This window comes from Coturnix japonica, chromosome 1 (genome assembly GCF_001577835.2).
Source record: "Coturnix japonica isolate 7356 chromosome 1, Coturnix japonica 2.1, whole genome shotgun sequence".
Lineage (NCBI taxonomy): Eukaryota > Metazoa > Chordata > Aves > Galliformes > Phasianidae > Coturnix > Coturnix japonica.
This window is the reverse complement of record NC_029516.1, coordinates 159690524-159703772: the sequence shown is the minus strand read 5'-3', so window position 1 is coordinate 159703772 and position 13249 is coordinate 159690524. Positions and strand designations below refer to the sequence as shown.

The following is a 13249-nucleotide window of genomic DNA, read 5'->3' as shown; positions in this document are numbered from 1 at the left end:
GTAAGATGAAAGACAAGAGTCTATTCATAAGATTTAATACTAATGGTTATTTAGCTTTCAGCATCATCAATAACAAGTCCCATTAGTCCACTGTGTTTCATGCTTACTGCATACGCGACACAGTTGTGTTATAGTTAAGAGGTAACATTCCTCATTTCTACTGCAAACCACAATGCACTAAATGTCACTGATAAAAGTCATGAATGAGTGAGTCTAGAAAAACAAAGTTTTCAAGACACAAGCAAATGGTACTTATTGAACTTCATCGTTTAACTGCAGGCAAAGAATATTTAAATACCCATGAGGTCCATCCTTCTAAAGTTTAAACACTTCAGGTTGCTGTGAAGACTGATGCATAAACATTCATACAGGCTTCTCTTGAAAGTCAAAAGTCAAATGCTTGTGTATGCTTGTTTGGAAGTCAACCCCCAACTATTGACATTGGAATGCAAAGTTTTGTAAGAAGAAACAGAGAAGAATCAATGCATTTCCCTCTGCAGTGAGATTCTAATCTGCTTTTTGTTTGCTTGTTCAAAGAGCACTTGAAAAATACAAGGAATAAATTTCTGATGTGATTTTTAGAACTAAGCTCGTGATTGTGCAATTTAATGCTTCTGATTTAACAGCTCTGTATTAAAACCAGTGTTGTACTGAAAGTGATCTGAAAAGCAAAGTTTAAAATGACCTCTTAAAAGCCAAATCTACAACAGAAAAATGATTTTCTTCCATTCAGGTTCCTCTAGCTACAAGCCAGATGAAGACATACAAACAATACCCATCTCATCTTATCTAAGATGACAAAGCCTATCCCCGGATTTATAAAAAATATGGACCTACTTGTTGGCTACCCTCTTTATCAGCTAAAATTCCAAAGTGGAACTGGCAGATGTCCAAACACTGCGTTAGTGAGAGTTGAATGTATTTTAGAGCTACAAAGCAGCATATTTCTTTAAAAGACAATACGCAACAGGAGACCAGAGAGAATACAGCTTAAGGGTAAAATTGCAAACAAAAAAATTGCTTTTACTAAAGTTAATGCTATTAAAGTACGTGTTAGTACATAATTCATTTTTTTTCCACAGAATCATTAGGAGCTTTTGCTGCTGAATTGTATAAATTAGTACCAACATGACAAATGTTTGTTAGAAGATAATGAGAGCACTATTAATATTTCCAGCACCTCACCCTCCAGAGCTTAGGTACAACGACTTAGGTTTGGAATGTCTCTTGGCAATGAGAATGAAATGGTAACCTAATCTTGTAGCTGTAAAAAGGACCAGAGTGGGAGCTTTCAGTTACAGAGCCACTATCCAAACTGTCTGTATTCAGGTGTGTGTGGTGGCTTCAGCATTTGCAGGTTGCATTTCAGCACCCTTTTGGGTTGTGTGCTTTAGAGAAAGCTGATGCACAGAAAGGAGAATGGATGGTGATGTTCTCACCTTATGCACACATGTTGATGGGGCATGGACATATCTCTCATTTGGGGAGCCCAGAGATGCTCGTGGGTACCTTGGCTCAGACAAAGGATCCCAAAGACCAGTCTCTGATGTTGCTCAAGTCTATACTTATGGACAGTTGGTTGAATATGAGCCAGCGGTGTGCCCAGGTGGCCAAGAAGGCCAATGGCATCCAAGGGCATATCAGGAATGGTGTGGTGAGCAGGACTAGGGAAGTCATCCTGCCCCTGTACTTGGCATTGGTGAGGCCTCACTTCGAGTACTGTGTTCAGTTTTGGGCACCTCAGCACAGGAAAGACATGGAGGTGCTGGAGCAGGTCCAGACAAGGGCAACAAGGCTTGTGAAGGGCTTGGAGAATCAGCCCTACGAGGAGAGGCTGAGGGAGCTGGGGCTCTTTACTCTGGGGAAGAGGAGGCTGAGGGGAGACCTTATCGCCCTCTTCCAGTATCTGAAAGGTTCTTACAGTGAGAGTGGAGAAGGTCTCTTCTCACTGGTGACAAGTGACAAGACGAGGGGAAATGGCCTCAAGTCGCGCCAGGGCAAGCTTAGGTTGGATATTAGGAAGAACTTCTTTACAGAAAGGGTAGTTAGGTACTGGAATAGGCTGCCCAGGGAGGTAGTTGAATCTCCATCCCTGGTTGTGTTTAAGAGCCGTTTGGATGTAGTGCTCAGGGATATGATTTAGTGTAGGGTTTTTAGAGTTAGGGTACTGGTTAGGCTGCGGTTGGACTTGATGATCTTCAAGGTCTTTTCCAACCTGGGTAATTCTATGATTCTATGATTAAACAAATGTTTTATACTTATAAAGGGAACTAAATGCAGTGTGACCATGCTTTACCCACTTGGCCCACAAGCAGAAAGACCTAAAACTGCAGCAAGGAAAAGAACAGAGGAAGATGACTTTGCTGATGAAGAACTGGGAGAGGATTTGCTTCCAGAATAATGCATGGTGCACTCCAGATCTTTTCTCCTTCTAAAATTTTTAGCCATGAAAATGCCTCTTTGAGATGGTTTTGTACCAGGTTTTAATGAAATAATTGTTGAAACACTTTGTGTTTGTGGTACCATATATTAAACACTTTTGAATTGGAGTTACAGTGTGTTTTACGATTGATTATTTTTCTTCTTCATTAGAACTGCAAAAAGCAAACTAAATCAATCAATAAGACGCTGGCAGTTGAGGGGCGGGGCTTCCATGAGCTCCCAGCGTCCACCTGCCATGGTGATGTGGAGGCAGAGTCACAGAGGGTAGAACGGTGGAACCCCCCCTGCAGGTATATAAAGGGCAGTGCCAGTGAGCCGGCAGTGCCAGTGAGCCGGCAGCCCAGAGCAGAGCGGACAGCGGCAGAGCGAGCAGCAGCAGAGCAGGAGCTGAAGTGAGAAGGGAGGGGGAACGCAGGGGCTGCAGTGAGAAGGGGTGGGGAGGAGCAGGGGCCGAGGGGAGAAGAGATAGGGGGAAGCAGGAGCCCAGGTGAGAAGGGATGGGGAGAAGCAGGGGCTGAAGTGAGAAGAGATAGGGAGAGGAAGGGGTGGATGGGCACGGTGTGGAAACACTGTGAGTGTAGTCCAGGCGCTTCTGCTCCCATTCGCATCACCCGTGAGCGCGGGTGGTGGAGGAGGGTTTGTTGTCTTCTAGGCCAGGGACACGGACACGGCTGGAACACGGCATGCTCCTGGTGTCAGCCCTGCAGCTGTCAGTGCGTGAGGAGAGCGCTGCACCTCCGGCCCTCGCTGCTCTGTGACAGTCTCCGGGTCTGCCTCCCAATAAAGCCTGATTCGTGAATCCGTTGCTTGGTGCCTCTCCTTTGTGTGGTCCCTCTTATGACATCGAAGCGTCTTTACACGTGTGTGCCTGTGTGTGGTGTGTGCGCTTGTAGACACGGACAAAGCGTCCCCATGATACACGCAGACCAAACCTCTGCTTATTTGACACCCTTCCCCGTATCCAAGAATCTCTGCACTGACAGCACAATGAGCTCTGAGGTCACAGAACCGCAGCGCCCTATGACAGCCCGTGAGCCAACCGCCATGTGCTCATCCAGCGCCGTGATGCGGGAGGCCATGAGGCCGGGGCACCCTGTGCTGCTCGTACAGCCCGCAGCGTGGGCTCAGCCGTTGCCAGGGGCACAAAAGAAAGGACATGGAGGTGCTGGAGCAGGTCCAGAGAAGGGCAACAAGGCTTGTGAAGGGCTTGGAGAATCAGCCCTACGAGGAGAGGCTGAGGAAGCTGGGGCTGTTTAGTCTGGGGAAGAGGAGGCTGAGGAGTGGAGCAAAAACACTGTGTTTAAGAGCCGTTTGGATGTGGTGCTCAGGGATATGATTTAGCAGAGGGTTGTTAGAGTTAGGGTACTGGTTAGGCTGCAGTTGGACTTGATCTTCAAGGTCTTTTCCAACCTGGGTAATTAATTCTACATGAACTAAGGAACATGTGTGTACATACTAGAAACATTAAAATCATGTTCCTGGAGTAATTTTAACACCTTTTAAGCCTTCAAAAATGTCATCAACTGATTATGCAAGTAATCATTTTAAAATGAAATCAGATAATACAGTCAGATATTTTCTTTTTATGTTACACAGACTGTTAACACAGAAGCCTGAAGCTGCCAACACTGAGTCACAGGCACAGGCCTATATAATCCTGTAGCTTCCCACTGAGCTTTTCACATTTAGGACCTGACATTGCAGACAAGTAGCAACAAGTGCCACAGAAGAAACGTATCACATTGCAAGTCAAGATTTTCAGAATAGTGCAACTGATTTTCAAACTCATCTGAAATGTTAATAGACTCGCTGTCTCTGGATTCTTACCACTTTTCATTGCAGAATTATGCTTGAGGCATGAAAGTATTCATCACAATTAAAATGTGCAGTATGTTCCTCCTCTTACTTGCTTCCTGAGGGATGGCATTTGCTGTGTCATATCTTGCTTTAGTAGAAAATGTAAAAATAATACACAGTTTGGATTTTCTTTTTTTCTTTGTTAAGACAGAAAGTGAGAGAGAGAATGATTGAACAACAGAGGTGGCAAAGAAATGAGAGTAAAGGAGAACAATATACTAACTTCTATCCGCTAGTGATGATCAAAATCTTTTTAAACCTAAGACTAAAACCTTGCAGTTTTATTTATTTATTTATTTTCCCCAGTTGACTTCTCTGAACTATTACTTGTTTTTCAGCAGCTAAGTTAGTCGCTTTCTCAGGCCACGCTTCTCTCCCTGGAAGCCAGGTAGCCTTCAATCTAAGCAGCTTTGCCCCAAACATGGCCCAAGAGCATTGTGGTTTGTCACTCAGAGAGCTCCAAGATGTGAGAAAAGGAGGCTGAGGGCAGACCTTATTGCTCTCTTCCAATGTCTGAAAGATACTTTCAGCGAGAGTGGGGTTGGTGTCTTCTCACTGGTGACAGGTGACAGGACGAGCAGAAATGGCCTCAAGTTGCGCCAAGGTAAGTTTAGACTGGATGTTAGGAAACACTTCTTTACAGAAAGGGTTGTTAAGCACTGGAATGGGCTGCCCAGGGAGGTGGTTGAGTCACCATCCCTGGATGTGTTTAAAAATCATTTGGATGTGGTGCTCAGGGACATGACTTAGAGGAGGGTTGTTAGTTAGGGTGCTATGGTTGGGTTGTGGTTGGACTCGGTGATCTTAAGGTCTTTTCTAACCTGAGTGATTCTATGAATATATCCCTTAATTCAGCTTCAGGAAGCAGTTTTTAAAGACGCAGCCATTATGATATGAATCCTAGCAGGTACAGCCAGCCAGAACAACTAAAAACAGGCAAATGAGTGAGACCAGGAGGTCCAGGTCTCCAAAAGCAGCTTTGTTTTTTGGCAAAGCCCAGATAGTCTCAAGAGAGCTCCAGAATGAACATGTTGCTTTAGGATGAGTCAGCTTTAATCACATAAATCTATACTGCAGTTTTGAACGCATTGCTTTCTCAGATTCTCACTAGGCAGGATTGAGGAATGCACCAGGTCTGGTGCAGGCAGGTAAAGCTGTGCTCTTCACTTTTTCTATGGAAGATGTAACAGACATTAACTTGTAAGAAAATTTACACCCAGCACTTGGGAGTGAATGTTCCCTTTATCTGTGGGTTGGCTGTTTGTTAATGACAGCTGATGCCACGTAGTGGCTATGCCATTGCATCAGTGCCTTACCAAGGAGGAAAACTTAATTTCACAAATGTCCTCAACTTGCAGCACCTCACCCCAAAGCCTGCTGCTGTTCCTGAGGTGGTAATAAAAATGGTTCCCAGCCAAATAGGATTATGCTAATCTGGAAGCAGATGTTGTGGGAGATGCTTGATGACAGAAATCAGACCAGGCTCTGACTCGCTTTGCTGCCAGGAGGCTGAGGGGCCCAGCCCGGCTGCATGAGGCCTGCCTGGCATGCTGGGGTAGCAGCCTCTGTGCGGCTGGGCACGGCCCTCACAGGGATACAGGCCTCCCTGCCTCGTCACACTTTATAAATATTAATTTCCATAAAAAGCTGAGAATTTATCACAAGGAACCCCCTCAGGAGGTATTAAGCTCTGTGAAGCTCACTCTTCTGATTAATGTTAATGTAGCCTCTGAGGCAAAGCATGCATCCCCACCCTGTCGTCCCACTGGCTCCCTGACAGGCAGTGTGTGTATGCCAACTGGACCCGCATACATGCAGCTTTTCCAGTTCATTCCAATTGATTTTATAAGCCAGTACACTATGCAAAGCAGAGCAACACTATACTAGATTCTTCCTGCTCTGATGCCAGGGCTACAGCTGATAGATGCATAGATATTGGACCAGGCCTGTGCCCTCCCTCCCCCGTGTGGAGCATACACTGCTATTTTCTGTCTCAAGCTGTACAATTGAAAGGGCTTCATAGAACATCCCAAGTTGGAAGGGACACACAGGAGCCATTGAGTCCAACCCCTGGCTCCACACAGCATCACCCCAGATCAGACCCTGTGTCTGAGAGTGCTGTCCAAACACTCCCTGAGCTCCGGCATCATCATTTGAGTTGGAAGGGATCTTTAAAGGTCATTCACCTGAAGACAGGACTAGTGGAACACTGCCAGTGCTAGAAAGGACGTGTCTTCATCTCTCTTGAGGATGTAATGGCATCAGATCACGTGCAAATATAAAATATTTTCCTTGTTTGTGAGGTAAGCTGTGACCAAGCAGTTTTTTAATAGCTTGGTATTTTGATGCAGTGCTGCTTGGCTCTTCAAGGATTTACCTGCCTGGAGAGATTCCTTTAAACAATGAAGGCTCAACATATCCCAAAGCTTTCCAGCAGAATTCAATGTTATGTGGCTAATACAAAACATACACATAGGAGAAGAAATGTGTAGTACATATGAAGTGAAAGGTGAAAAGATTTATGACAAACTGTTTTGGGAGGGACATCAATTTTAGTCTTGGGCTGTATCCTTGGGAAATCTGATGTGCTGCATAGATACGCCATAGCCCTGATACAGAATATTTCTGCAGTGCAAAAGCAAAGCTGTTAACCGCCATTTTCTTCCATTCAATTTAGGCAGTCCTCAGTTATTGTGAGCCCAGGGCTTTGCAGACTTTGAAGTTATGGGCAGAACATTTTAAATTACTTAGGAATTCTAACGAACAGATGGACAAGTTACATGATGGCCTTCCCAGTCTCTGGGGCTGAGATGCACTGCAGTGCTGCAGTGCCTGAAGGTCATAAGTAGTGATAAATGTGAGGACAACTAATGTCATTCAGCTCTCTTCGGAGAAAATAAAGGGAAGTAAACAGGCTAAAACAACTGATACACAATAATAGGAAAGTACTGATGTGCTACCATAGAAGTAGGCCATTTAAAAAAGTTAATTAATTAATAGTTGTGCCCCCACGTGCAAGTTAAATGTTAAAAAAAAACAACACATGGAAGTTAGATTCTCTGTATGAAAATGTGTTCACTATACATATATGTTCAACCACTTGGAACTTACCAATACAAGTCATTTTTCCCCACATTAATTTAATTTTAAGAACAATCACAGAAGATTCTGCATTGTCATTCCTTCCTGAACAACAGCTATGCTTATTTTCTAAGTTTATCCATTACACAAAGCATATTCAATTGGAGGTATTGAAACTGCTTGATAGCTCATTAATCTCATTAGAAGGACCCAGGAGCTAAGTCCCTGCTCTAGCTGTACAGCAGATAGCAGCAAACATTCGCTTTGGTTAAGGCTGGGCAGAGTTTTCTGATGTCCTTCCCACATTGATAACAACACAAAGAAAAAAATCTTTCAATTAAAATGTGTTTATTTGGGGAACCAAGCTGACTGCAATCCCTGTCAAAACAAGGAGTGTCAAAACAGAAGAATTTCAGGGTAGCTGTACTCTGTAAATGTATTTATTTCATCTTTTGAGGAGGCTATAATCCATTTATAATTTTCTAAGAAACTGTGTTTGATTTTTTTTTTTAATTTTTTTTTTTTTGTTACAGTAATTTCAGATATTTTGCAACAGAGCATTTTGAAGAGGCACAACAAAATGGAGACATTCTGGCTCAGGTAATTAATTAGCTCCTACTAAACTTATGTGTTCTTAGACAAATCTGTCCAACTGTATCAAAGTTTCTCTGGAAATCTGATAGAATGAAGATTCTTTTTCTTTCCCTCTTACAGAAATTAAATCTCAGTTGAAACTGGTTTCAAGGAGCAGACAATCCCATTAACTGTAGGTATTTTAATCTGGTGACTGAAGAAACGATTCAAGAAAGGAGTTGGTTGTTGTTCAGCCATATAATTTTCAGCTGAACTCTGTGCACAGTGAGGGACCAATACCTGCATGCAATGGAAGGCAATTTATGCTTATGCCTAGTCAATACTAAAGGTGTTACCCATACAGTCACTGCTGTTTGTTCTGAGATTGGTGTAAAAGCAAACAACACAGGCCAACCTTACTTTCTGTAAAAACTGCTGATGCACATTGGGTTTATAAAGCAGATCCCTGTATAAATTTCTTATTGAAACAACATTAGCAGTTGTTTAGCTTACAACGTCAGCAGTTGATGTCCCATTCCCAACTCTCCAATTTCAGTTTAAGACTGAAAGCAAGTCTGTGGAGAGAAGAAGCATGCAACAGAGATAAGTGCTGTGGATGCAGGAAACACTTCAGATGGAGATACCTCATCTGCACTCTGCCTTGGTTCATCAGTTTCTGCTGAGGCACTCTCAGTACACTGAGATATTCCTTGTCTGTTTTCTGTCTCATTCAATCTCAGTCAGGCAACATGTCTCTTCAGCACATGTCACTGTGCTGAAGAGACTGAAGAAGAGATGACAGCTGCCAAACACCCACCTCAGGAAAGAAGGCAGGTTACACTGGCAAGATGTGGGGAAAAACATCCAGAACGGAGCAGGAATTTACCTGCTCCTTTCCCTGACAATGCATATTTGCCATTTCCTAATGGTTTGCAGTCCCAAGAAACTTCTAACCCAGCCTGAAGACAGCATTCTAAGATTGTTTCTTCTTCTGGTCTGCAGTTGAGCTATTTCTTTTTAGGAGTGGAACTAACAAAAGTAATGTTTGCCTTTGTCACCCGAACCACAGCAAATACATTTCAAACTGCTGTGGTCTAACCCAGCAGGTGGCTCAGCACCACACACTCACTCCCCGCCTTCTCAGTTTGAAGGGGGAGAGAATAAAGAAAACACACAGTAAAGTGTAAAGAACAAGTGACACACAAGCAATTGCTCACCACTCCCCAGCCGATGTCCAGCTTGCACCCTAAGCAGCAGAAGAGAGCCAGATGAACTCCCATCCCCTTCAAAACTCCTGCATGATGCCATATGGCATGGAATAACACTTTGGCCAGTTTAAGTCAGCTGTCTTAATTCTGTTCCCTTCCAACTCTCTCGGCCCTTCACTGTGAAAGGCCTTGGCTCTGTACAGTGCTGCTTAGCAGCAGCTATAAGCATTGCTGCGTTACCAACATTGTTTTTCTCCTAGATCTAAAGCACACCACCATACCAGACACCCTGAAGAAAGCAGTACTGTCCTGACTGAAACAAAGACACAAACCAACTCAAAATAAGCTGATATTACCGCAACAGCAGCACTTAGGTTAATTTTAAGGTACCAATTCACATTTGCAGCCGTCTTTTCTCACATGTCAATAGAGGGGATTTTCTGGATGTTTCATAAGTATAAGAAAGTTACTTTAAAACAGAAGCTTGCAGAAAGTAAATAATGGCTACACAGTCATTAAAAAAATCTGTTACACAGAAGTAGAATAAATTAATTGCATAAACTTCATCAGGACATGCAGAAATGAAAATAATTTTTCTTCCCAAGTTAGAAAATAAGTTGACATCCAATGCACTTATATTAATTATAACAGTCATTAATTCTTATACACAGATCTAAAACACCACAAGGCCCACGGGAAATATAACAGTACCTTTGTTAAGAAAAATGCATCTCTATTTCATACCTGAAATACGGTTTCATCTCCAGCTGTTTTCAGATCATCTTCCTTTCCAATGATTCTCTGCATCTGCATTTATTTAGACATTACAAAACAGGAAAATTACAAGGTTGGTCTTAGAAGAGTCTTTCAGAAACTTGCAATAATTCCACAATTTCTTAACTGTAAACGTGTTTAGATTTTTGCAAGCTGCTCTAGTCATGAAAAAATATTTGCATACTTAAGGATATTTTGCTACTCAGAGATACTTCTTCCCAGGAAAGCCTGATCTATAGCAGTTAACATCACTTGGCAGAGCATGTGAACCTGTCTTTCGCAATCCAGTGGACACTGTTTTTAGAAGAGATGCTCTTGCACCACAAGCTTAGCATTCACTCCATGAGATCTTGAAACTCAGAGACAGAACATCAAGGGTCATTTGGAGAAGAGAAATTATCCTGTGATTCTCATGCTGTCCTCTGGGACATCTTTACCGCTACAGACAAGATCTCCTAGACATGAAAGGCATGTCTGTTCAAATGAGGTATACTGTACAATTAACAAAAAAGAGTAATTCAATTAAACAAGCAACCATATTTTCAGAACTGGCACGAAGCACAATGCGTTCCAAGTTTCCCTTCCATCCCACAAATGAAATGAATACTGAATGAATTAGCTAATGGGATCTTCAGAAGTACTGAAATGACTCACCCTTAAAAACTGTCTGAAGTAGAAGTTTAAGGTAATATAAAAAATGCATTAATTTGCTGATTATTAAAATCACCTTAAGTGTTTCTTGGCTGCAAGCTTTCTTTATGATTGTATGCAAGCCTGGGAAGTCAACAGTGCCAAAGAATGAGATATTTAACATAGCACAAAGTACACCTACCTTTCATAGACATTAGAATGAATCCTTGAAGCGACAGCAAAAATGAAAGAAGAAAGGACTTATCAAATCTAAGGCGTAAACGTGGACTTACATTGAACATTCTGGATATGGGGTTTTTAGGAATGATGGTTCTGACGTTCAGGCTGCTGCTCGTGTATCAAGCATTTCTGAGCAATTCCTCACCCATGACCAAATCCGCATGACCATTATTTTGGAGGTTTTTCAAATCTCTTCTTAGGGCCTTATGTTTCCCCCCACCTTTATTTTTCTTTTTTTTTGCTATGTTGTTCAGAGAAGCAACTTCGGTTTGTAAGTAGTGAGTAGGAAGAACCTGCATACTATTTGTTTTGTTTTGCCACAGGTCTTCTCATGACCTTCAAATTTTAACTAATTCATCTGTTCCTTTATATTTTACTTACAGACTTTGAGTTCCTCAGGATAGTTACTTTCTACTAGTATTCTTTGAACAGCACGACTTGACAGTCTAAAGACAAGACAATTCAACACATGAGTCCCTCCAAGTTTCTCTAAGTTCTTTTTTACGGAATCATAGAATCACAGAATGGTTTGGGTTGGAAGGGACCTCAAGGATCATGAATCTCCAAACCCCACCACATGCCGGGCCACCAGCCTCCCAGACCAGGCTGCCCAGGGCCCCATCCAACCTGGCCTTGAACACCTCCAGGCTTGGGGCAGCCACAGGGGCAGCCTGTTCCAGCACCTCACTACTCTCATAGTAAAGAACTTGCCTCTGATATCCAACCTAAATCTTCTCTCCCTCAACTTAAAACCATTTCCCCTTGTTCTGCCATTATCTACCCTTTCAAAGAGTTGACTCCCCTCCTGTTTATAGTCTCCCTTTTGGTACTGAAATGCTGCAGTGAGGTCACCCCTCTTTTCTTCAGGCTCAACAAGCCCAGCTCCCTCAGCCTGTCTTCATAGTGGAAGTGCTGCAGCCCCCTGATCATCTTTCTGGCCCTTCTCTGGTCCCTCTCCAACAGTTCCCCGTCTTTCACGTACTGGGGGCCCCAGACCCGGACACAGGACTACAGATGGGGCCTCACAAAAGCAGAATAGAGAGGGATGATCATCTCCCCATCCCTGCTGGCCACCCCCTGCTCCTTTCGTTCTGCTGTGTCTTATTTTTAAAAGACTCTTAGACAATTCGTGCAGGACACAAAGAAACACAGACTCACAGCACTTTTTTTCTTACAAGTGTTCCAGCAGGTTTCGTTGTTTTCTTAGATGACACACATCTGTATTACTCTTGAAATTATTATTTGGGAAAGAATGATGATAATTTCCAGTAATTTGCACATTTTTTTTCCAACACAATGCAGCAGCTACTCACAGAAGGATATGAATTCTGCCTTCAAGCAATGGACTCTAGTACTCCAGAGCTCATCTTCTCCATGTAACATTTATCTGCATTTAATATTTATATCTGTTCACTGCCATGTGATACTAATGGCTAATTCAAAGAGAGTGACGCCTATTATGCATAATGCATCCCTCTCTACTAAAGGCATACAAAGAAGCAATATTTTCTACAGAAGATGAGGGGGCTGAAAGGATTCATCCATCCTCAAAAAAAAAAGAAGCAACCAAAAAGATTTTGCCTTTTGAATTCGTTGGAGAGAGTTTGGTGCTTGTGGATGCTATCAGACCAACACCAAACTGACAACAGCTGACATTGCTTGTTTGCTCAGCCCTGAACTACCATGCAAAGATTTCTATGGAATCTGAATCACACAGCTCTTGTGTGTGCCAGTAAAGTTATCATACTTCCACTCCCAGTGAAACTGTTATTAATTTTACTTAGAAATCACCCACCAGGATAGTCAGGGAAATTCCTCACCTGATGGAGATTTGAGGAGCTTTGGTAGCCTTATCTTTGATGGGAGGTCTCAGGTGACTGTGACTGAGTTATTATGTGCACTTGTATCAGATTCCTAAACGAGAGACGCTCATGTCTGGAAATTCCCCTTGTCAAATCTCATGTTAATGTGTTGGGCAGTATCTTACCATCCTTGCAAAGATATAGATAATAAGGTACTAAAAATGCCATTCTTCACTCAGGCAGGGGCTAAGTAAGAGCACGACATCTAAAGTCTATGAACACATTTTCTGCCATCTGCTTCATCCTGGAATTGCGGGGCAAAGCAATGCATCCTTGCAGATGCTCATCTCAAAACATGAATTGTAGAGATTCTGGGCTCTAGCACTGGCAAAAGGTGCTACATCTCTCCTGTATGTCGAATTTTACCATGGACTTGTGGATAAAGGAGAAATTATAAATAGACTGGCTTGAAAACACAAAGGTAAAGAGGAGAGAGAAAAGGTCTGCTCCTTGGAAGGAGGAAAATGTGCACAGAAGTGGAAAGGTCATGGAGGACACGAGAAAATCTCTCCTTCAAAGCACAGAATTACATTCAGTATCTCTTTTTCTGAACATTAATTTGATGTTGGGATACAGTAGTGA

The 13249-nt window shown here is 42.7% G+C and overlaps 1 protein-coding gene and 1 long non-coding RNA gene across 2 annotated transcripts in view; one reads left to right on the top strand and one right to left on the bottom strand.

Annotated features, from left to right (window-relative positions):
• MICU2 (mitochondrial calcium uptake 2) overlaps positions 1–13249 on the bottom strand; it is a 122001-nt gene that overhangs the window by 13861 nt on the left and 94891 nt on the right. Inside the window, exon 7 of the mRNA XM_015852147.2 lies at positions 9906–9968. Within this exon, the coding sequence (XP_015707633.1) occupies positions 9906–9968 (63 nt within the window). The remainder of the gene's footprint in view (positions 1–9905; positions 9969–13249) is intronic.
• Positions 2686–3241, top strand: LOC107308315. Its single transcript, XR_001552739.2, has 2 exons — positions 2686–2834; positions 3095–3241. It is a non-coding gene; the product is annotated as an uncharacterized LOC107308315 (long non-coding RNA).